Source organism: Symphalangus syndactylus, chromosome 6 (genome assembly GCF_028878055.3).
Source record: "Symphalangus syndactylus isolate Jambi chromosome 6, NHGRI_mSymSyn1-v2.1_pri, whole genome shotgun sequence".
NCBI lineage: Eukaryota > Metazoa > Chordata > Mammalia > Primates > Hylobatidae > Symphalangus > Symphalangus syndactylus.
In genome coordinates, this window is record NC_072428.2 from 31,799,147 (window position 1) to 31,825,888 (window position 26,742).

At 36.2% G+C, this 26,742-nt stretch overlaps 1 protein-coding gene across 3 annotated transcripts in view; it reads right to left on the minus strand.

Moving 5' to 3' along the window:
- LUZP2 (leucine zipper protein 2) overlaps positions 1-3,238 on the minus strand; it is a 585,694-nt gene extending 582,456 nt beyond the window's left edge. For 2 of the 3 annotated variants that reach the window (XM_055282112.2, XM_055282111.2), the window contains exon 1: positions 2,785-3,037. In XM_055282112.2, the coding sequence (XP_055138087.1) occupies positions 2,785-2,846 (62 nt within the window). In that variant the 5' untranslated portion in view covers positions 2,847-3,037. Of the gene's footprint in view, positions 1-2,784 lie in introns of all 3 variants that reach the window. The other variant, XM_055282114.2, reaches the window with a different exon arrangement.
- Between the last annotated feature and the right edge of the window lie 23,504 nt (positions 3,239-26,742).

Here is a 26,742-nt window from a genome sequence, read left to right on the forward strand (position 1 = left end):
CATCTAAAGTTGCTTCAGAAAAGGTGAGGAGGAGGAACAAACAAAAAGACAAAGCTATTCAAAAATGTCTATTTAAAAGGCAGGATTGTTTTCTATTCAAAAATTTCTATTTAAAAGACAGGATAGTCACTGTGGGCTAGATACCATTACACCTGTTCACAACACAGTCAAAAGACTACCTTTTCACCTGCAGCATTTGTTTCACTGAACAGATTGCTTTAAAATACAACTGAACTTCAGAACTATTGGAAATAAAATAGCAAAGTATTAAGGCAATGCACTCAGAGAAAGATATAATGAAACAAATATATATATTTTTTTGCATTAAGAGTCTCCGCTCTGCATTCCCTACACTTTGGAAAGAGTTTGACAATAAAAGACAGGTGAGATTACCCAAAGGCTATAGGAAAAACTAGCAATTACCACCACCTGCTAATGAATCCCGCGTGATCCAAACATGTGAAATACCATTTGCTTCACATACAGGACTACTGACTAAGAAACTAAGTTAACAGAAGTCTTTGGCCAGAAAACCCACTGTCACAGGTGGCCATGGCTGAGCCACTCAGCTTTTCCCAGCAGGACAATAAGCTCATCCCTACTAACACAACTGTCCTTGCAAAGCTGCTCAGTTTAGGTTCTAATCTGCACGTTAACCATGTGCCTATAAGAACTGTTAAATATTATACACAGAATGGCCTTCTGTTAGAGATCTTTAAAACTTATTCTCTTCTTTGCAAAATGACACTGACAGTACCACATTCCTTTTCACATTTGTTCAATATCACAAGGTATTCTGGGTATCCAGTAAAATGAATTCCTACAGAGTAATCACATTAATAAGATATGCTACTTATTATGAACATTTCATTTTTTTTCAAGCCCAGCATTCTCTTCTGGTAAAATTTAATAACCATAGTTTTCACATACCACAAGCATTGCAGAAGTTTCAAAACTAAAGTGAACTAGATGATTATTCCAGTTTTTGTTGTAATAAGTGTGTTAACTATTTTTAAAGAAATTTATCCCTATCAAAATCAACACTTTCATGAAAGGAGAAGATAATAGCTTTTTGACCCTGTATCAGATATCGAACATTAAAATTTTGGAAGCTAGAAACTATAGAGCTTTTTTATTCAATTTAATTATAGTATCCTTAAAAAGCAAATGTACTTTTGGAACTCTAGAGATGTTCACAGTCTAAAATCACTGTGGGCTGGATTTCTATTGTTTAAATATTTGCTATTTTATGCATATGTTGACTGGCATCTACTTAAGTGTCCAAAGTTAGAAAATTTCCTTTCTCTGGAAGACTAAATCACAACATAAGAGTGAATGGCAAGAATTTAAAGAATAACTGTGATGTATAATTTGTATTGAACTGTTGAGAGCTAACCACAAATATTAAAATGGGCTCTGTATTTAGAGCAACTAATTATAATACTGGGAAGCAAACTGGTTTTCTTTAAAACCATCTGCACTTTATGAGCTGAAGTGACAAGCAAACCTTAGAGAAAATGAAGAATCAAACTCACATTTCATTTTAATCTGGAAAAGTCACCTGGGCTTTGTTCGCAAGGAAAGACTAAATTTATCAATTATTGAGGGTAAATGAAATAGTCTCTACACTAAAAGGAAAGTTTGGTTACACAGGCCTGAAAGAAGGTGTGTAGATTAGGAACGGAATCGAGAATTTTACAGCCTTGATTTGTAAGAGAGAGTAAGTTTTCTTCATCCTTTTCCATTTCAGAATTAGAAACAACCCTATATCCCCACTTTATTTGCCATCAGATGCACAATCAAATAATGTTTCTATTCATGTAGACTTGAAAGGATCTTCATCCTGTGTGGGTTATTTTATTTTATAGTAGCCAAGGGAAAGAGGTTGCTGCCAATATGATGCTAAGGGCATGCAGAATAAAGACTCAGTCCTGGGCAAATAAACAGTCTACCTTTGTGCTGCGCTTGTGGAAGAAAAAAGCAAACCCATCACAACTTTGGGACTTGATCAACAGTGGGGAGTCACAAAACTCTTCTCAGTCTCTGCATTTTAAATCTCCACTAAAAATAGCTCGTCTGTAATGGGGCTTAAAGTCCCATCCATGGCCAGTGATGGAGTACAGTACTTAATTGTTTCTGACTAGGGTCTCTGCATCAGCACTCTGAGAGTGTCTTCTAACTTTTAATCGCCTTCTGTGCTCTTTAATTAGAACTGTTCACAAGACAGTCAGAAGAAAACGCCTATCACTAAGCTTATCCAAGACGTTGAAAACAGGCCATTTCAGGAGTCCAGGAACTTTTGTACAAGTCTTAGCATCTTCCAGGATTAATCTGTTTTCTCTGGTTTCCTCTTCCTTAAATCAGGCACACTTGGGGGAAGGGGGAATCTCTATGGTTATTAAGACAACTCCAATGTAAAAACACTGCCTGGTGGCAATTCCCTCCTTGTCTATTTCCGTTCTGTATTTTGTTCTTTTACCGCATGTTACGTTTTGGCTACTAATAGGACCGGAGGGTAAAATGTCTTTTCTCTCCTTCGGAAGAGAAAGATTTTGATCCCTCACTGAGAGCAATCCTAAGACTTTCTCCAGGGGGCTGGGATAACTAGGAAAGGGCTCTGCTCTCTCAGAAGGATTTCAGAGCCCAAACCATACAGCGTCCCTCTTGCATAGGCGGGAGATGCAAACAGCTGAAGTGCCTTGGCCCCCACTGGTGACCCACAGTAGGACCAACCTCGCCCCAGCAGCGCCCCTGGACTCGGGTCACTCACGCTCCTGGACTCACCTGGTGCTGAGGACCAGCGCGGGCAGGAGAGGCAGCAGGTAGTGCGCTGGGCTGAATTTCATGCTGCTGCCTGCCGGGGTCCTCCTTCCCTCGCTGCCTTGTCTCTCTCTCCTCGGGATCCTGTCGCTCCTTGGTGCCCGGCTCTGTCCCCAGCCAGTGATGAGCGCTCTTCGGAGGCGGAAAGGCGGAGACGGGCACACGGACGGACGCCTGGGGAAGGCAGGCGCTGGGAGCGAGGAGTATCTTCAGGAGTGATGTCACCGGCGAGGCGAGCCCTGCCCGGGATTGTTCGGCGCCGCCGCTCCGGAGCCCGGAGGGCGCACTGTCACTCGCGCTGGAGGCGGCGCGGGGAGAGGGAGGGAGGTGCTCGCGATCGCCCCGCGCGCTTCGGTCACCGGGCTGCGCTCTGGCCAGTCGGGTGAGCACCGGCCAGGGGCTGATCATTTATTCCCGCTGCTCCCCAGGATGGCGCGGGGCGGGGCACGGAGTGTAGAAACCTAAGCTGCCAATAATTGAACTTGCGTACTCGGCAGGAGATGAGACCCAATTCACTGGGAGAGACTTCCAGACGCGTAGGGTCCTAGGCAGGTGTCTCTCGTCTGCTTAAACCGTGTTTGGAAGAACGTCGCTCTGGAGAGAGTGTTTAGAAGATTGTTCTAATTAGAACTGCATAATGATTTGCCTGAAACAGATGGAAGGAAGCGGGAGTAAGCAGCGTCCAGAAATGCAACCTCAGCCCGTCATGGCATTGCAAGCTTCTTAACCCGTGAACGTTGACTGCAAAGAACCAAAGAACGTTTCGGGACCGTTAAGACATCTGCTGCTCTGGGTTTTGAAGATTTCTGATCTTCCTCTGATTTCAGTCGTCTGTACCAGCACCTGCCAATGGGGTTGGACCTAGTGGCTCAAGTTCACACACCTGAAGAAGTCCTTTTCCTCAGGTGAAACTCATCAAGGAGACCTAGCGGACAAAAATCCTTAAAATGTTAACAGTAATCAGCTCGGAATGATGATACTGGAAGGTAGAGGTTTTGTAGGTCATTTTGTTTTCTATATTTTTAAATGTTCTATCATTAACATCCAATATTCAATAGGCTTTATTTAGAAAATTTAATTAGAAAAATTAAATAGCACAATTCTAATCCAAAACACCATTTTGCAAAAGCAATTCTGAGAAACAGAACTACTATCTCTGCTACTGAGATATTCAATTCTAGGATCTTTATAAGATGATATTGCATGTGTGTGTATTTGTGTGTGTGTGTGTTACAGAGAGAATGAGAATTCCATCAGGATATTATCTGGTTATATAACTGTGTATAAAGCACTTCTTCACACAATATTTAATTTAATCTTCACAAGAGCCATCCTAGTGAAATAGACTTTGATATCACTATTGCAGATATGAGCAGACTGAATATTATCAAAATCTGACTATATATATTTTTTTAAAAAGAACTGGTTCTACTAAGTCCTAAGAAAAATTCCACTGTTGCCTCAAACATCACACCTAGCACTCCTAGCCCAGTGTTTGACATAAAGTTGTGTTCAGTAAAGGATGAGGTGCACCAAAGTCCCAAAAGATAATGGACAGCTGAGTCCAGGAATTCCTATCTAGAGGTTTCAGTTCATGTTCCAATTATTTCGGGGGCAAGCTCTTTACAGAAAAATTTAGATGATACGTCCTCTTCAATCTCATTTTCGAAGACATTTGTAGGAAAAATGCATTTGCTGTAAAGCTTTATTTTAAAGAGGATGCAAATCTAAAACGTTAACCATCTAATTTTCTATTTTTTTTAAATGGGATTGAAGGTTAAGACATGCATGTAAAACAGATTTGCTTCAAAATCTTGAGCTGCTAAACTAGATGAGTAAGAAGTTTTGAAAAGTGAAAGCCCCTTGAGCAATAATAATAAGATCCACAACATTATCGATCTTGTATATGCCTAATAAGTAGGCATATACAAATAAACTAACATGTGAATTGCATAGCATTTAAAAGAAAAAAAATGACACCACACTTTTCTAAAACAGAACTCTGATTCCAAGTAAAATATAAACTCTAGTTTGCTCCTGCCAGGGTTTTCTAACAATAAATTCCTTGCTCAATTTGAAGGAGATTACTTGAGTTGTATACTCAACAAAGACATAGGCTACTTGGTAATTTTTTTAAATGTGTGCACCAGGAAATAACACTCACATTTGTAGAGCACATTTTTTTATATAACAACTTTGCATCCATTATCTTACATCCTAATCATAGAAACCAAATGTGGTAGTTATTTCTGTAATTTTTCTCTTTTCCAGTTAAGGTGACAGTTTCAGAGTAGTTAAGTAACTTGCTCAAGGTCGCTCAGAGACTTATATAGTGGCGATGGCATTCAAATTCAGTCTGTATTACTTCAAAGTGTATGCTTATTTGAGAGAAAAACATTATACACATGTAAGAAAAAACTTTCCCCAACCTAAGTTTTATTACTTTCAACTAGACATATAACATAAAACAACAATCAAATTATCTAATATCAATGAATAAAAAAATCAGAATGAACTTTCTTTACACTGTATCTATATCGGGTATCTATAAAGAACCACAAAGTTTGTTGGCCTTTGTGTGTTTACTGCAAGCCAAAAAGAAAAAAAAATCTCCCCAAAAGTCATCTAACTTGGAAGAGCATGAGAGAAACATTGTAAGGAAGTACATCTTGAAAGGTGTAAGTGAGATTCTGGAAACTCCCACAGATTTAGAGAATTGAAGTGTTATTTTGAATTCAAGTACAGATGTGTCTCTCAGCAGAAGTCTTTTCTTCTAGGAAAATTACAAAACCAGGAATCTCCATCACCCATGACATTCTGTCCACATTGTCACATAAAAACTTAAATTCAGAATAAATTTTGTGGCTTTGGAGAATTGGTAAATGAATTTTAAAGATACAGTAGTACAGATAGCAATTCACTTATCTTAAACTACTTATCCTATGCTGAGTCCTAACACTGGAGTCAGCAAGCATTGTTTGTGTTAACTGTACCCAAGTCTGATAAAGAACATCAAGAAAACCCAAGTAGTTGTGCTGAGTCTCTATAAAGGGCTAGGATTAGGAGATATAGAAGCTATTTTAAAAACAGCTTTATTGAGATTTAATTCAGGTACTAAGAACTTCACCATTTTAAAGTGTGTAATTTAGTGCTTTTATACACATCCACAAGATTATGAAATCATCATCATTATATAATTCCAGAACATTTTCATCATGCCCAGAAGAAACCCTGTACCTACGAGTAATCGCTCACTGGTCCCCACTTTATCCCTTCTCCTGAAGCCCCGCAGACACCAATCTAATTTCTCTCTTTATGGATTGACCCAAATCTTGACATTTCATATCAATTAAATCATACTGTATCTGCTTTCATATGACTACTCTCTTTCACATTCATGTTTTAAAGTTCATCTGTATTATAGCATATATCATTACTTAATTTCTTTTTATTGCTGAATAATATTCCATTGTAAAGGTATACCACATTTTGTTTATCCATCCATCAGTTAATGGGTATTATGGTTGTTTTCATACTTTCGCTATTATGAAAAACTGCTATGATCATTCACATAAAAGTTTCTGTGTGAACATTTGTTTTCAGTTCTCTTGGATATATATCTAGAAGTGGAATTCCTGGATCATATGGTAACTCTATGTTTAACATTTTGAGAAACTGCCAAACTCTTGTTCAAGATAGCTGCACCATTTTACATTTTCATTAGTAATATATGAAGATATCGATTTCTTTACAACCTTAAACTTGTTAGTTGTAATTATTTATCTATCATTTTTATTATTATAGCCATCTTAGCTGATGTGAAGTCTTATCTCATTTTTTTATTGGCATTTATCTGATAATCACGACCAACATATGTTCATGTGCGTACCAGCTATTCATAAACATTTTTGAAGATGCATTTATTAAATTATTTTTTCAATTAATTTTGAGTTTTATTTTTGCATAGTAAGAGTTCTGTCTATATAATGGGTACAAATCCCCCTTAGATATGTGATTTGCAAATGTTTCCTAATCCATGGATTGTCTTTTCACTTTCCTGTTGGTGTCATTTGCAGCACAAATATTTTTAATTTTGATAAAGTTCAATTCACCTACTTTTAATTTTATGATTATGCACCTGAGGTTGTATCTAAGACAGCTTTGCCTCACACTAGGTTATGAATATGTATGCCTTTGTTTTCTTCTAAGATTTTTATTGTTTTAGATCTTAAAGATAGGTCTGTGATCCAACTTTTGTGTATTTGTGAAGGAGGGGCTCAGCTCCATTGTTTGCATGTGGGTATCAAGTTCTCCTAGCAATATTTGTTAGAAAGGTTATGTTTCCACAATTTAATGGCACTCTTATTTCATTCCTCACACAGTAATACATTTTTTCTTATTTCTGTTCTCTTTTCTGCCCTGATATTCTAAACTCTCATGTCCCCTAGGGTTTCATCCTTGATCCTCCTCTTTTAAAATTCTGTATTTTCTTCCCAAGTTGAACTTATTTTTTTATGCTTTTTACAGTCTTCACTATGGTATGGATCTTAAAATTTATCCCAGCCTAGACTTCCTCACTGAGACTTTACCTGGGTTCTATATGAATACCTCAAAGTCAAATTCAATCACATTGAACACTTCCTCATTCTTCCTCTGTCTGACCCTTCTTCAGTATATCTCCTTATACTTCCATCAACTCAGTCACCCAAGTTTAAACCTGAGAGTTCTCTATTTTACCTCCAGCTTCTCCCACATATAGTCAATCACCAAGCCCTAGAGATTTCACTTCCTAAATATTTATTTATAACAATTGTCTCACCTCTATATGACACTGTCATCTGGGCTTTAATTACAGGTAATCATCTCTTGATTCAGAGTGTACTTTTTACTTTAAGATGGATTTTCCTCAAAACTATTCCCCTTGTATAATCTATCTAAACTGCAAATATCTTTATAACCTTAAATCTCCTAGAAAATTACTCTCAAATAAGAAAACCAATACGTGCCTCCTTTTTTCTCTTTCATGTTGCACTGTAAACACATTAATGGAAGTTTCCCATAATGAGTCTTTATAATTTTTCATGTTATTCCTTCTTTATGAAGTGTTGTCTTACTCAGCGTACTTGGATATTTACTTTAATCATTTAAGACTCATCAAGGACACCACTTCTTTCTAGAATGATTTCTTGAGTCCATCTGCCACTGCAAACTTGGTGAGTTCTTTTCTGAATTTCATGACCTGTGGTAGATTGCCTTGAGTTGCACTGATAATATTATATTGCAAGTAAATTTTTATGTTTTCCACCACACTATAAATATTTCTTACTTTTCTTTGCACTACAGATAGTAAGGGTAGTATATAAAATTATACTCTTATTTATATATTTCCTAGGATAATTATTAATTTTATTCAGATACCTGTAGATCTGGGCATTAAAGAATAAGAACAGAAAAATGATAATTTACATGGTTTATTAAAAATTTGTTTCCTTTTTTCATATTCACTGTTTGCTCATTGCTAGTTTAAACTATTTACAAGGAAGTTTCTTCTCATAAGGACAATTATTCATTATTTAAAAGCCAGCTGCCTCCTAAAAGAAAAAAAAGAAATATAGGCTAATACTAGTAACTGTGCTTCATACAAAAATAGAAAAAGTTAAACACAATACCTTCCAGATTTTTAAATCTTTTATTTTTTATTAATACATAATACCTGTACATATTTATGGGATACATGTGATATTTTGATATAAGTATGTAATGTGTAATAATCAAATCAGGATGATTAGGATATCCATCACCTCAAACATTTATCATTTCTTTGTGTTGAGAAGATTCCAGATCTTCTCTTCTAGCTCTTTTGAAACATGAAATAAACTATTGTTAACTATAGTTTCTCTATTGTACTGTTGAATACTTTTAACTTATCCCTTCCATTTAACTGTATTTTTATATATGCCAATCAACCCCTTTTCCATTCATATCTTCCCAATGAAGGGAGGTCTGCAACTCCATTTTACTGCAGCACTGTTCACAATAGCCAAGATATGGAATCAAACTAAAGGTCAATCCAAAGATGAATGCATACAATAAATGTGATACACACACATTCAGCAATAAAAATGAATACAATCTTTTCATTTTCTGTAACATAGATGAAACTGGAGAACACTATGTTAAGCAAAATAAGCCAAGCACAGAAGGATAAATATAACATGTTCTTACTCATATATGAAATCTAACAATGTGATCTCATGGAAGTAACTAATAACATGGCAATCACTAATTGTTTTGAGCTCAGCTGTCTCCACTGAATGCCTTTGACCCATTGAATTCCCTACCACCTTCTTTGTAAGTAATGCTGCTGGTTTACATGATGGTTAGAAGTTTATGTAAGAGCTCTGGAATGGGAATTTTTTAGGAAGGAATATGGGCTAAAGGATCTCTTTTTTTAAATACATATTGCTGGGGAAAGAGTTCCATGTTCTTTCTTTGCTAACATCACCATATGTCAGGTATCCTGGGACTGGGTCTATTCACTTGGAAAAAGAAAGAGACAAACATAGTAATATCTGTATGGATTTGCCTTATTCTTGACATTTCATATAAATTGTTCTTTTTATCCAGAGGCAGGAGATACATTGTAAATCTGCTTTCAGAGAATAATCATACTGGGAATCCACCAGGGTATTGAAATTTCAGTGAATCCTTTTATACCTGTGTTTTGAAGCCTTTCTTTTTCCATTTTTAGTATTTTCATATTTTGCAGTATATTTACAAAAGAATCTGATGTGTCCAACTGATTCATTCACTGGATCAGTTAAATTCCACCTAACTTCTAAAATTAATAACATCTCTTTTCTTTCTGGGATTAAGTGTAGGCTTCCCTTTGCCACACATGTTTGTCTGTATCTCAGTGAATCTCTTGGCACAAAAATTTAAGACCCAATTTGGTCCCTCTTCGATAATTATTTATCATTATAGGACCACAACTAAACCAAAATTTTTAGTGCATAGCTTCTTCTTGCTCACTATACCTGACGTTAGACATACGATTTTCAAAGACCACTCCTTATCCACCATTATATGCAGCTCCAAATATAATTAATAATACAATTTCTGTTTCTGAGCATGAATAAAAACAATTAGTGCCAGATTTGCCCTCTTTCTATAAACAGCAATTTTGAAAAAAATTGGTGAGTGTTTTCAAAAACTGGGGAATAAAAATAACAAGGTCACAGGAAAAAAAAAAAAAAGAAAAAAAGCTCATGCTCATACTTCCTGCTTTCTAAAGAGGACTAACATGGTACTAGAAGGTAAAGTCCAAAGCAAACAATAGTCTTCCTGAGCTGAGAAGGCAGAAGTCTGAAGTTTGAACTGCTAGAGTGCCCAGGATTTGTGGGAAAAGGTAACAGAGAAGAAGAAACTTTCCAGAAACCCCACAAACACATGCATGGGGGTTCACTATGAGTCTCTGGCCGAAGACTGCACTGTACAAACAGAGAGAAAGACACTGAAAGGCCTGGTTTGGTCAACCTGTGGTTGCAGTGAGGCTGAGAGTAGAGTAGCGGTATCAGAGTTCTTCCTCTACTGTGAAATACTGTAATTCACATTTACCCAGAGTAGAGTAACCTCAAGAACACTTTGCAAACACCTCAAGCATATGGCTGGGACTAAAAAGAGAAAACGCAGGCTTTTAGAATAAGAGCTATGCTTTAGTGTAAGAGCTGTATCTTAGAACTAAGCTCACAAATGATATAGACTTATCAGAAAAAGATTTATTTTTAAAGTCTGACAACACCAAAAAAAGTTTCAGTATTTTAACTGCCTACAGAAGAGAATTTGACATTCATTAAAACACAGTGGTATATTCAAATCTCCAGAGTGTAGCCAGCACAATGTCAAGCATGCAATCAAAGTATTAGACACATGAAGTATGGATTGCACTCATAACCAACAAAAAAAAACAGTTAATGACAATAGAACACAAAGTAACGCGGAGTTTTAAATTAGCAGACAAAGACCATTGAGAAATTGAAACTAGAAAAAAAGAAACAAATGAAAATGCTAGAACTGGAGAGTACAATATATGAAATTAAAAATGCACAGCTTGAATACTGAAGAACGAATACTGAAGAATGAAGTTAAAGACACGAATATAAATAATACTATCTTAAGGAAAAAGAAAATGATTGAGGAAATATATGGATAGGGACTTAATCAACTATGATATCAATTTGTCTAATAAGCACATATCTGAATTTCCAGGGAGACAAGAAGAAAATATTGGGACTTACAAATTATACAAAGAAACATTGACAAAAACACCAAATACGCTTAAAACACATAAATTTTCATTTTCAAGAAATTCCACCAAACCTAAGCAGGAATGAGCACAACAGATTCAAAGTTAAACATATCATAATCAAACTGGTGAAAATACAAGATAAAGTGAAAATCTTTTTTATTTATTTAAGTTTTAGGGTACATGTGCACAACGTGCAGTTTAGTTACATATGTATACATGTGCCATGTTGGTGTGCTGCACCCCTTAACTCATCATTTAACATGTTAATGCTATCCCTCCCCTCTCCCCCCACCCCACAACAGGCCTCAGTGTGTGATGTTCCCCTTCCTGTGTCCATGTGTTCTCATTGTTCAATTCCCACCTATGAGTGAGAACATGCGGTGTTTAGTTTTTTGTCCTTGCGATAGTTTGCTGAGAATGATGGCTTCCAGCTTCATCCATGTCCTTACAAAGGACATGAACTCATCATTTTTTATGGCTGCATAGTATTCCATGGTGTATATGTGCCACATTTTCTTAATCCAGTCTATCATTGTCAGACGTTTGGGTTGGTTCCAAGTCTTTGCTATGGTGAATAGTGCCACAATAAACATATGTGTGCATGTGTCTTAATAGCAGCATGTTTTATAATCCTTTGGGTATATACCCAGTAATGGGATGGCTGGGTCAAATAGTATTTCTAGTTCAAGATCCCCGAGGAATTGCCACATTGACTTCCACAATGGTTGAACTAGTTTACAGTCCCACCAACAGTGTAAAAGTGTTCCTATTTCTCCACATCCTCTCCAGCACCTGTTTTTTCCTGACTTTTTAATGATCGCCATTCTAACTGGTGTGGGATGGTATCTCATTGTGGTTTTGATTTGCATTTCTCTGATGGCCAGTGATGATTAGCATTTTTTCACGTGTCTTTTGGCTGTATAAATGTCTTCTTTTGAGAAGTGTCTGTTCATATCCTTTGCCTACTTGTTGACGGGGCTGTTTGTTTTTTTCTTGTAAATTTGTTTGAGTTGTTTGTAGATTCTGGATATTAGCCCTTTGTCAGATGAGTAGATTGCAAAAATTTTCTCCCATTCTGTAGGTTGTCTGTTCTCTCTGATGGTAGTTTATTTTGCTGTGCAGAAGCTTTTTAGTTTAATTAGATCCCATTTGTCAATTTTGGCTTTTGTTGCCATTGCTTTTTGTGTTTTAAACATGAAGTCCTTTCCCATGCCTATGTCCTGAATGGTATTGCCTAGGTTTTCTTCTATGGTTTTTATGGTTTTAGGTCTAACATTTAAGTCTTCAATCCATCTTGAATTAATTTTTGTATAAGGTGTAAGGAAGGGATCCAGTTTCAGCTTTCTATATATGACTAGCCAGTTTTCCCAGCACCATTTATTAAATAGGGAATCCTTTCCCCATGTCTTGTTTTTGTCAGGTTTGTCAAAGATCAGATGGTTGTAGATATGCGGCATTATTTCTGAGGGCTCTGTTCTGTTCCATTGGTCTATATTTTCTGTTTTGGCACCAGTACAATGCTGTTTTGGTTACCATAGCCTTGTAGTATAGTTTGAAGTCAGGTAGCCTGATGCCTCCAGCTTTGTTCTTTTGGCTTAGGATTGACTTGGGAATGCGGGCTCTTTTTTGGTTCCATATGAACTTTAAAGTAGTTTTTTCCAATTCTGTGAAGAAAGTCATTGGTAGCTTGATGGAGATGGCATTGAATCTATAAATTACATTGGGCAGTATGGCTATTTTCATGATATGGATTCTTCCTACCCATGAGCATGGAATGATCTTCCATTTGTTAGTATCCTTTTATTTCATTGAGCAGTGGTTTGTAATTCTCCTTGAAGAGGTCCTTCACCTCCCTTGTAAGTTGGATTCCTAGGTATTTCATCCTCTTTGAAGCAATTGTGAATGGTAGTTCCCTCATGATTTGGCTCTCTGTTTGTCTGTTATTGGTGTATAAGAATGCTTGTGATTTTTGCACGTTGATTTTGTATCCTGAGACTTTGCTGAAGTTGTCTATCGCATTCCCTTTGAAAACTGGCACAAGACAGGGATGCCCTCTCTCACCACTCCTATTTAACATAGTGTTGGAAGTTCTGGCCAGGGCAATCAGGCAGGAGAAGGAAATAAACGGTATTCAATTAGGAAAAGAGGAAGTCAAATTGTCCCTGTTTGCAGATGACATGATTGTATTTCTAGAAAACCCCATCGTCTCAGTGAAAATCTTAAATAAGGATATTATATACAAGGGACTTTCAATTTTCATGACAACTACATTCTCAACAGAAACAATGAAGTACAAAAGACAATAAAATAGAATATTTAAAGTAAGGTGAAACTGTTAATCCAGTTTATATTGATCGAAAATATTCTCCAAGAACAAGGATAAAATAAAGACATTTTCCAATAAATAAAACCTGAAAGAATTTATTAACCGCAAATTTGCCCTGGCACAGATGATAGTTAATGTTCAGGCTGAAGGTGAGTGATACATGGCAATGCAAATTTCTAGAATAAAATAAGGAGTTCAAAAAGTAGTACATATTGGCCATCTTTTTCCTTTTTTTTAAGACAAATATAAAAAAGAAACATTATATTATTGGTATTAAATATGTAGAACTAATATAGGACAGCAGTATCACAAAGAATAGGGATGAATTGAATTACACTTGAAAGAATCTTTGTTCTGTTACAGTTGTAAAACATGAACCTTAAGCAGAATATGAAAAATGTGAATGTATAATATACTCACTAGAGCAAACACTAAAACAAATTGCAAAAACATACAGCAAATATTCCAAAGTAGAGGGGAAAAAAGAACAACAACAACAAAAAACACATTGATCGAAACTGAGAAAAGAGGAACAGCAGAGCAACAGAATAAAGAAAATAGAAGGTGAATGGTAAAATAGTAGATATAAATGAACCCATATCAATAATTAAATTAAATGAACATAAAGAGTGTCAATTAAAAATGAGAGACTGTCCAATTAGATAAATATGCAACTAAAGTCTATCTACACAAGATATATTTTACACATGACAACAAGCAAGGCAGCTTTCCATAAGAAAGATTGAACAGATAAATTACAAGTGGAAAAAAGATTTCATGACACGTTACTTGTGATAAAAAGGGACATTTCATAATGATAAAAATGTTAAATTATCAGAAAGCCATACAATCTTAACTGTCTATATACTTAAAAACAAAATTTTAAAAGAAAATCCTCAGAGAATTCAATGAAAAGGAAATCAGTATATTGAAGAGATATCTGCACTCCTGTTTGTTTCAGCACTGTTTACAAAAACTAAGATTTGGAAGCCACCTAAGTATCCATCAACAGACGATTGGATAAAGAAAATGTGGTAGATATACATAATAGGGTTACACTCAGCCATACAAAAGAATATCTCGTCATTTACAACAGCATGTATGGAACTGGAGATGATTGTGTTAAGTGAAATAAGCCAGCCAGAAAGACAAACACTGCATGTTCTCACTTATTTGTTGTATCTAAAAATCAAAACAATTAAACTCATGGAAATACAGAGTAGAAGGATGGTTATCAGAGACTGGGTAGGGTAGTGGGAAGTTGGTGGGGAAAGGTGAGAATGGTTAATGGGTGAAAAAAGAAAAGGCAGAAAGAATGAACAAGACCTACTATCTGACAGAACAACAAGATGACTACAGTCAATAATAATTGTACATTTTTAAATAACTTAAAGAGAGTAATTAGATTGTTTGTAACTCAAAGGACAAATGCTTGAGGGGATGGATACCTCATTCTCCATGATGTGCTTATTTCACATTGCATGCCTGTATCAAGACATCTCATGTAGCCCATAAATATATACACCTACTATATACCCACAAAAATTCAAAATACATAATAAATAAACTATTTAGGACCATTAAAATAATAAAAACAAATGCAGTTGTAGATGTATATTTCAAAATGCTATTTTCATAATTAATATATAATTATACAAAATATCAGTTAGAATATAGAATATTTGAAAAATACTATTAACTAATCTGATATAATTAACATTTATAGACTAACTCACCCAAAATTCAGTAAACATATTTTTCTAGGTGTAAGTGGAACATTAACAACAGAAAAAATGTTTATAATATAACTCTTTATGCATTTAAAAATATTGCAACTTCCAAAATAGTTACTCTGTCCCAAGCAGAATTATATTAAAAATTTAATGTCTAAATTTCCTGATATTTTAAATAACTAATGAATCAAAGAAGACATCATAATGAAATTGGAAAAGATTTCTAATTGGATGATAATGACAATATAATAGGTAAATAACTATGACGCAATTAGAGTGATGATTAAAAGATAAATGCTTATATTAGAAACAATAGATATTTAAAAAGAGTTATCTAATATTTATCATAAGAAGCTGGAAAACAAGAGCAAAATTGACTGAAAGTAATTGCAGGAAAGGAAATAATAAGAGTAAGAGCAAAAATAAATGACATAGAAAATAGAATCAAAGAAAGAATATAAACACAGCCAAAAATGACTCTTTGGGAAATTTAATAATATCGATAAATCCATAGCAAGTTTAAGGATACAAAATAGAAAATATGTAATACCAATGTCATGAACAATAGACAGTAATATAGATCTCACAGATATTAAATACATGGTAGGGGTATATTACACTAATACATTTGACAACTTGGATTTAATGGAATAATTCATGAAAAAATAAAAATAAAGCCTACCAAAAATCACCCAAGAGGAACTAGAAAATGCACATAGTCCTACCAAAGCAATTTGATTAATAATTGAGATAATTTCATTGATTTTCTTTCTTTTTAGACACAAGGTCTTGTTCTGTCTTCCATCAATCACTGATGATAAAAGGATTCCAGTGAAGCTATAATTAATGTAAACAGGAAATTACAAAATAATTGTATATTTACTATGAAAGGGTAAGTGAAAGATACTATTCCACTTTTGGATTTAAGGAACCTTCTTGGCGAAAGTAACACATGTACATATCAAATAACACAAGAGGGCGTTTACTAGGCTAAATAGACTGTCAGCGTTGATTCATGGACAAAATAGAGCTTCTGTTTGAATAGCACATTTCCTCTCATTAGTTCTAAGACTTTGGGAAGTAACCTGATTTTCTGGAAAATAATAATACCTATACTACTTAATTACTAGGAGCATTAAATATTGTTTTGGTGGTCCATTCTATGACTATTTTCAAGTTCACTGATTTGCCAGTACTCACAGACCTCTACAGTAAATTATGTATTCATAGCTAAGATTTATCACAGCAAAGAACAAAAAGTAATAGCAACAGGAAAAAGATATTTATTGATGAAAGTTAAAACGGGTAAAGTGAAGGCTTTCAATTCCTTCCCTCTCCAGAGTCTCATAAGACCCACTTTCTCTCTAGTAGAGAACTACAAAATACAAGTGAGAAATCTCTGCCTATTGAAGTGCAGAGTCTCAAGGGTTAAGGCTTTTATGGTAGACTGGTCATATAAGCACTTTTTCATTATGCAGTCAGCCATGATTACTGAAACTCAGGATCTTAGCATAGATGCCAGATGTACATCATAAGTCTTGCCAAGCACTCCTCACAAGCAGGTACATGGGGTCCCATTGTTACCCAGGTATACAATATAACATCATCAATCATCAACATAAAGAAAATTTGAGGACCACATTCACAGGCATCAATCAAGTGTAAATCATGATTCTAGTTTGCCCTCGAGGGAGGAAAGGATGAGTAACCATAAATGCTGTTTATTCTTCTTCCATCTTAAGACCTTAAACACTAACATGATTCTCTAAAAAATAATAGTACCTGTATCATAGAATTACCATGAGAATTAAATTTCTTCACACAAAAGGACGTAGGAAGTGCTCAATAAATATTAGATGTGATAATAATGCAATGATTTTGTCTTTATTATACTATTATAATTAAGAAAGTACAAAGACTTTATGTTCTAAAGTGAAGAATACTGCAGTAGTGGTTAGAAGGACATGTTTAAGTGGGTGATAGGATGTGAGAAATAAGGCTGGAAAGGTGGGAAGAATCAGTATCATAAATACTTTGATTGTCATAAATTAATTTAAACTTGTCTAACTTAAAATATTTGCAGTGAAAAACCTTCACACAGCATTTTCCTCATTCTCTGTTATCAATTTTGTTAAAATTGACTATTTTGGATGATTTTGGAAAAATACAGTAGTGAAAAATCCAAAGCATTGAAATTGCATGCTATTTTATCTTCCCATTGCTAGGAAGTTCCCAATTTCCCATTTCCCACTTGTCTCAGTCTTTCTTGTTTCTTTTCCATAAGACCCTTTCAGCCGTGCACTTTACCATGTTTATGGCATTTTTTCCCAAAAAGCTAGACCAAGAAATTTAACAGTTGTCAGTCATATTGGCTAAATATGACATCTCATCAAATCAGATAGACAATAGGCCTCATTACATACTACTGAAATCAAATATGAAATTTCATATTAAAACCTCACTGGTAGGGTACAGTGGCATGTGTCCCAGCTACTCTGGAAGTAAAGATGGGGAGGATTACCTGAAGAAAGGAGTTTGAGGCTGTAGTGAGCTATGATTGCTATTTTGACTAGCCACTGCACTCCAGCCTGGGCGACACAGTGACGCTTCATCTCAAAACAAAAATTAAAAAACAAAAATTCTGAACTGAACATGATTTTGAGTAGAGTTAATGACCATCAAACATTTGTTGCTCCAATACTTTTTCTGAGTAGGAAATAAGTGACAGTAGATACTACATTCATTAAATAAAGTATACAATATATATAGTGTACAATACATATATGTTTATATGTAAATTCATATGTAAAGACAAATATAAATCCGTATATGAAGACACATATGTGTGTATATACATATGTGTCTGTACATATGTTTATATATTTATATATATGTTTATATTATATACTCATATGTAAATCTTGGAATCATTTTCATTCTTAGTGGACATTTGCTGTTTTGCCTGCCTGCTCTACCTCCATTTTCCTACTGCTGTAAATTCATATTGATTTTCCTTTGGAGAAACACCTCTGTCTTTTCTCAGTTTTGGTATAAATTGGGCTGATACTAAGTCCTAGTTTGAGAAGTGGGTGTGCACCTCAAGGCTGCTAACTAGCATATTCTTTACTCTGGTCACAATGTTGGCTTAAGGATGGGCTATAATGAGTACAAAGAGACCATGTATATAAATTTATAACAGACCAGCCTATTTCAAACATCAGTTTGTTATTCTTTCCAGACTACATTTTAACATTGATTTTACTGTATTTTTCTGCTTTCTGTGATATTCAAAAGTAACGGTTATTGCCAATTTCATTGTGGTTCCCCTCCGCTGTTAGCAAACGGTTTGACACATCTTTTGTGGAAGATCTTGTTTACATTCACTTTCAACAGCTCTTAAAATTTATTGCCCATACTGGCTCCCTAAACTTTCACTTATGTTTTCTTGCTTTTTAAGGTTAGAAAAATTGAGATTTCTATGCTATGCATTGCCTCATTGGAATTATCTGAGGCACATTTTCCTTCACTGTATTTTAGCACTGCAGTTTCTGAAGGTGAAGGTAACTTGTAAAATCCACGTAACATTTAAGTCTGTATTTGGTTCAGGTCTCTCTGTTTTCATTTAATCATTTATCTTAAGCTCACATGCACTGTACTTCATTCTCCTGTTGTCTATGGAAATCAGGCTGCCCACTAAACAGCTACATGGATTTGTGCTGAGATCTCAGCCATTCACTGCAAAATCAATCAGATTCAAATGGAGAATGTACCTTTTTGAGAGGAACTGATTGCATAAGTTTTTGGTTACACTTGTATAAAAATGTAATTGGATAATAAAACTTAGTCGTTGCAGCACTCTGAAACTCTCAAAGCATGTAGGAAATAAAAACACGTAGTACTATTATAGTGAATAAAAAAATGAAGCACAGCGAGGTAGGTGACATCCAAGGTCACTCTGGATGCTGATAAGCTATCTGGAACTTTTGATACAGGACATAGAATACCAGCTTATTATTCTAATTTTTATTATCACCCCCCCAGTTATTTGTAATTGAGAACTAGCTCTGCTAGGCATCTTGTTAGGTAAGGTGAAGAATCCAGGGATTGATAAGATGTAGCATCTCACATGCTAGATGGAGCCTAGAATCTCTTGCTAGTTTTCTTTCTTTGCTTATTTTAATGTGTATTGAGTACCATTTAAAAAAACAGCTGAAAAATAAAGTTACCTAATTAGTTGAAAGATCTCTCATCCTCTGTTTCAATTTGAGAAATAGCACATTCTTTTAAGCAATGGATTTCAGAAACTTCTGATAACGGCAGAAGAAAATCCTTTTCGCAAAGTGATATTGAAAGTTCTTAATGTAGGATAAGGGGTGGCTAAATAATTTGAGTTTATGTTATTTGCTCATACAAGCTAAGATAATTTCAGCTTTATATAGGATAGAAACAGTAGGAAAGTAGAAATGGCTATTTACTGTTCATAAGCCCTCTTCCAGAATTGTATCTCAGGCATGAAAGGTGATCTGGTAGTTTTAGACAACACGAAGTATGCACGAAGTCACTGATTTAATACAGTATCACTCTTTTGTTTTAAATTGATTGGAGATCTTCATTTTACATTTTTTTAGATAGAAAATACTATGCCTTAAGGAGGCACAACTAGAACTAATCTTTTTGAGTTAGACAGGTATAAAAATAAACTGCATTCAATGTGTCAGGCAGTATATAAAATTCTCTATATTTAATGTTGCAGTTAATTTCCTGTATTCTGTCCAACAATCAATTTGAAGATGAAGATACATCTGCAAAGTTTCAGGGAAATTAAGATATTTGTCAAATTTTACTCATCTTGGGAATAGGAACTTGGTGTAGGGAGGCAACATACTTTGGTGATTGAGTGCAAGTCACACTTGTGTAGTCATGGGCAGATATTCTCAAATTTATTAATTACAAAACGGGGACAATATTGATATTCATCTTCTTAAAGTTTCAACAGCTGAATGGGAGGATACATGTAATGTTCCAAGTGTAGTTCCTGACACAGGGTACATGCCTAATGAATGTTATTGATGGTAATGGACACTACCGTGCTTTGCTGAGAACCCTTCATCAAGGCCCATGTATTCACATTCTCTGATAGAAATATCAGTTGCCATTGTCTAATGATGATTTCTTTCAGGGGAACTCTCTTCTACTGCAGAGAACTGCCTTGTGCAAAGTTATTCCCAATTCTAGGGGTTGTCTTGTTCTTAATGAGAGGCTCACGTGCAGGTACAAAGGCTCAACCTTCTTACTTAATTGGAAAACTCTGAAGGGCCATCTCTTAACAACAAAGCCCACCAAAATGACCTGCTGAGGCTTCAGCTACAGCTGCATTGCAGGTCACCTTCTCTTCCTGTCCAATCTTTCTTCCTCAATTCTTTCAGATATATCTCCTGAGAGCTCTTTGCAATAAACCTACATGCAACACTTTGTCTCAGGGTCTGTTTTCAGGAATTCTAAGACACTGATAATGACGATAATAGTGATGTGTGTGTGATGTGGTGATGAAACATACTCTAAAGTTACCTCCACTAATTCCTATCAGGGACCCCAGGTCACACAGCATGGGGATTAAATGCATAGTATTGGAAAATACAGGCTGCCTGTAATTGCAGAAAACTACTGGAGTCACAGTTTCCTGATCTGTAGAATGGGAATACTATTAGTTCCTAATATCTGAAGGTTTTTTGCCTTATTTTTAGAAATAAAGAGATATGAATTTTAAAAATACCTGTATTAAATACAAAATTAAGCTAGTAATCATTATTCTAAGTCTCAGAACATTTATTTGAAAGATGAGAATAATTATACTACCTTCTAGACTTCTGGGAGATCAAATGATACAATATAAATGACCAAATTGTGATTAACTACAGCACAATTATAAAGCATTTTTCTTGCTATTACTGCATCACACAGAGAGGTGCCAAAGTAGGACCTAACTTTTTGTCTTAGGACCTGTTTAAATGAGAGTACAACTCTGGTTCAAGGAGAGTAATTGAGAAGGTATCTTGTCTAATTTAAAATCATACAGCAAGAGAACTGAAAATAAATTAACTGAAATCTTTGTGTGTGTGTGTGTGTGTGTGTGTGAGATCTATGATGGTCTGGGTCTGCGACCTTGCATAAGTCACCTAATACTGCTGAGCTTCAATTATTTGCCATCTACTGCAGTCCCAGATTGTACGATAAAGAGGTGCTGAGATAGTGATATAACATTTATGGAACTCTTTGAGAGTCTTTGATAAAAGATGTCACATGAACAAAGGGCATGATCTCACTGTTAGTTATTTAAGGAAAAACAGCAAAGGTGACTGTTCAGTCAAAACACCTAACTTTGGAAAATAAAATCAAGGTATTACATGAATTTTCTTGACTTTTCTGTATAGTCAGGTAACACTACCCCTAGCCCTTTCTAAAAGCTGACAGAGCAGTTTTGACTAAGCACCCATGTAAGCTGCAAGTACGTAAAGAGAAACTACACTGATCATAAAGACTTTGTATTTGTAGCTTATTTTATAGTTTAAATATAAACAGAGTTATAGCTAAAAGTTCGCAATCTTGTGCCAACTGCTATCAAACTCTGGCTCTAAAATATGTTAGCGGTGTAACCTTGAATAAATTACTCACCCCTTTCTCTTTGCCTTTGTTTCTTTATTGGTAAAATAGGAACAATAATATCATAAACTTTATAAAGTGGTGGGGGTTAAATAAAATAATTAAAACTCTTGCACTTATAAAAATTATTCACTATAGATTATCCATTCTTATTACATGTAGCCTCGTGGGGTCTGAAAGTTGACAAAAGTCAAACAGCCTTGGACAAATAGCATAATATTTTCAAGACAGAAGAGGGTTGCACAATACAGCAACAGAGTCAAGATTCAGTATTATGAAAGGAAATAACAGTTTCTCTCATGACGAGCCTGCCCTAATGATTTCTAGAAGTCATAGTCAAAGCAGGGACCCACGATTGAAATACAACTAATGCAATCAGATGGTTAGGGCAGGTTTATGGCTTGGATCTACTGGGCCTTCTCTGTCACCTGAAGCAGTATTTAATGTACCTCATTTAATTATGTAAACCTCTGCCAAAAGTTGACTTAAATATACCACTTAGTTTCTCACAAAACTAGACATTTTTCAAGACAAGAACCATACTCTTTCTGATCTATAACAGCTATCTCTTTCAAAAGAAATAAATACATTCCACACAGAAAATTGTACTAGAAAACTATGGTGATGCCAGAAGCAAATGAGAACTACAGCCTAAATCCTTCAGCAATTAAGTTCTGTTTCTAGGGAAAGTAATCCTAGTGAGCAATTATCCTAAGCCTTAGCATTAATCTAATTTATCTTAAATCACTTATATATATATGTGTATATATATATGATATTAACACTGAAATACACTAAAAAAGCAAAGATTGCTTGAGTCTATTTATACAGCATTTTCTCTAAGAGCTAACGTAATGGCACTGCTAGTTCAGTTCTCCGTAGTACATAGGTGAGAACAGCATACTATGCTACATAGGAATTCATTAGATGCCTTCAGTGATTGAAAAATCTAAGAGAACCAACATGTCCTTACCCAGTAGGGTGTTAGACACAGATGTCATTCTAGATCCTTAGTGACAGTTTTTCAATAAACTCTTTATTTCTGGCTTTACTTCTGTATCGCTTGACTAATTATTTTTCTTTAGGGCTTAAGCTTCCTAAACTCAAAGTTTGGATTTATATGAGGTGCATCCTAAGTTACTGTAGCAAAATGACCACCAAATACAAATGTTGAGATGGAAGTTAGGGTGCAACAGATTGATTAAAAAGTATGTTCGGAATTAAAATCATGAAAGGAAAGGGAGAGAGCATGGTTCAGCAGGGGGAGAAGTAGAGCCATGATGCAGTTTAATGGAACCCTGTGGGGAGTTCTGAAGATACTAATATGGTTTGGATGTTTTGTCTCCTCCAAATCTCATGTTGAAATGTGACCTCTAGTGCTGGGAGTGTGCCTACTGGGAGGTGTTTGGATCATGGGGTGGATCCCTCATGAATGACTTGGTACTCTCCTCATGGTAGTGAGTAAATTCTCACTCTGAGTTCACACTGGATCTGCTGTTTTTTTCTCTTTTGTTTGTTTGTTTGCTTGTTTTTGTTTTGAGACGGAGTTTCCATCTGTCTCAAAGGGATTGCAGTGGTGTGATCCCAGCTCACCGCAAACTCTGCCTCCTGGGTTCAAGCAATTCTCCTGCCTCAGCACCCCCCGAGTAGCTGGAATTACAGGCACATACCACCACGCTAAGCTAATTTTTGTACTTTTAGTAGAGAGGGGGTTTCACCATGTTGGCTAGATTGGTCTCAAACTCCTGACCTCAGGTGATGTGCCTGCTTTGGCCTCCTAAAATGCTGGGATTACAGGCATAAGCCACACTCCTGGCCTAGATCTGACTGTTTAAAAGAGTCTGGCACCTCCTCCCTTGCTCTTACTCTGTCTCACAATGTGACATACCAGCTTCCCTTCACCTTCTACCATGATTGTAAGCTTCCTGAGGCCCTCACCCGAAGCAGATGCTGGCAGTATGTTTCATGTACAGCCAAATATGTTTCATGTACTGTGAGCCAAATAAACCTATTTTTTTAATTTTAATAAATTACCCACTCTCAGGTATTTCTTTATAACAACACAAACTAACATAGAAAATTGGTACTAAGTGGTGAAGTGTTGCTATAAAGATATTTGAAAATATGGGAGTAGCTTTGGAACTAGGTAACAGTCAGATGTTGAAAGAGCTTGGGGGTCTCAGAAGATGACATTGGAAGATAAGAGAAAGTTTGGAACTTCTTAGAGACTTATAAATTGGTTGTGACCAAAATGCTGATTGAAATATGAATCGTGAAGGCAGGGCTGATGAATTATTAGATGGAAATGATGAATTTATTCAGAACTAGAGTAAATATCATCCTTATTATGCCCTAGCAAAGAGTTTGGCTGCATTGTGTCCATATCCCAGCACTTTGTGGAAGAGTGAACTGAAGAATTATTACTTAGAGTATATGTAGAAGGAAATTTCTAAGCAGCAAACCATTCAAGATATGGCATCTAACAACGGCTTATGATCAAACGTGGGCAAAAAGAAATGACTTAAAGTTGGAACTTATATAAACAAGAAAAGCAGAGTGTAAATATCTGAAAAATTTGCAGCCTGGACATGTGGTAGAGAAAGAAAAAACATTTTCAGGAGAGAAATTCAAGAGGGCTGTGGAGTAATCACTTGCTAGAGAGGTTTGTGTAACTAAAAGGGGCCAAGTGCTAATATCCAAGGCAACAGGAATAATGCTTTGGAATAATTTCAGAAGTCTTCAGAACAGCACTTCTCATCACATGCCCAGAGGCCTAGGAGGAAGAAATGGTTTGAGGAACAGGCCATGGGCCTCACTGCCCTACACAGCATCAAGACACTGCTCCCTGCCTCCCCGCTGCTTCAACTCTAACCATGGCTCAAAGGGCCATAAGTACTGCCTGAGCCACTGCTCTTGAGGGTACAAGTCGTTAGCTTTGGTGACTTCCATGTGCTGTTTGGTGACTTCCAGGTGTGCAGAATGCAAGAGTAAAGGAGATTCTTGGCAGCTTCCACCTAGATTTATGTGGAGGTATCAGAAAGCCTGGGCGCCCAGGCAGATACCTGCTACAAGGGTGACTCCCCCGTGGTGAGATGCTCCTAGGACAGTACCAAGGGGAAATGTGTAATTGGAGCCTCCACACAGAGTCCCCATAGGGCACCGCCTAGTGGAGTTGTGGGAATGGGGCCATTGCCCTCCAGATTTGAGAATAGGAGACAGCTTGTACTCTGCACCTGGAAAAGCTGCAGGCACTCAACTTCAACCCGTGAGAGTAGCTATCATGGCTGTACCCTATAAAGCCACAGCGCAGAGCTGCCCAATGCCTTGGAAGCTCACCCCTTGCCCCAGTGTGCCCTGGATATGGGACATGAAGTCAAACAAGTTTACTGCGGAGCTTTAAAATTTAATGACTTCCCTCCTGGGTTTCGGACTTGCATGAGGTCTGTTGCCTCTTTCTTTTGGCTGATTTCTCTATTTGGAAAGGGAGTGTATACCCAGTGCCTCTACCACCACTATATCTTGGAAGTAAATAGCTTGCTTTGATTTCATAGGCTCCTGGGTGGGAGAAAATTGCCTTGAATGTCAGATGAGACTTTGGACTTTAGACTTTTGAGTGATGCTGGAATGAGTTAAGACTTTTGGGAAATATTAGGAAGGGATAATTGTATCCTGCAACGTGAGAAAAGTGTGAGATTTGGGCGGGGGGCAAGGATGAAATAATGTAGTTTGGATGTTTTCTCTCCTTCCAATCTCATGTTGAAATTTGACTTCAGTGTTGGAGGTGGACCTAGTAGGAGGTGTTTTTGTCATGGGGGCTAATTCCTTTTGAATGGCTTTGTACTATCCTGTGATAATAAGTGAGTTCTTACTCTATGAATTCACATGAGATCTAGTTGTTTAAAAGGGCCTGCCACCTCCCCTCTTGCTATCTTACTCCCTCTCTCACCATGTGACACACCGGCTCCCCTTCAGCTTCTACCATGATTGTAAGTTTCCTAGGACCGTCACTAGAAGCAGATGCTGTCACTATGCTTTGTGTACAGTTTGCAGAACAAGGAGCCAAATAACCCTTTTTTCTTTATAAATTACCAAGCCTCAGGTACTTCTTTATACCAATACAAACAGAGGAACACAGACAGTATGACCTTTCATAGGTTTTCAGGGGTTTTTCCAATATTGAGTTAGGAGGGTCCTTTATACTCTACCTATCAATCAGTCTTTGCATGCAGGACACATAGGATAGGGAACTTGACCTTAGCCAAGGTAGCAGCTTACTTCAGAAGTAGAAGCAATCCCCAAGGGGGTTGACAACTGAGGGTTGTCAGCCAGCAGCACTCCAAATAGCTGTCATGACACATCTTCATTCTAGAAGGTGAATCTTGACAACATATTATATCATTTACCATGTTTTATACTGTATTGCCAAGATGGAGTCTTTGAAATTTTTATGTTCAATTCTAAATGCTATTTCAACTGTGGTTTTAGTTTTTGAATCAACTTGTTCTTTCAAAATCTAGCTCAGTAACTACTTGCCTTTCCCTTCTTCATTCTATCCCCTATACTGTTTTATCATATTATCACCTACATGTCCTCAGCCTGAAATATAAACTTGGAGTTCAGTCTGGCACCTTGTATGCTTTAAACTGCTAATCTTGTCCTCCTTTATAGCTTCATGATCTGTCATCTCAGGATGAAATATCTCTCAGGTCTACAGAACTACTTGTGGATCATGAAACACAACACGTGTACTCACACTTTTCTGTCTTCACATATTCAGGTTTCTCTGACTGACCACTGCTCTTTTTTGCAGCCTAATTAAATCTCATATATTTGTTAAGATTAAGCTCATGTATTACACAATCCATTAAGCCTTTACTGATAAATGCACCCTTTAT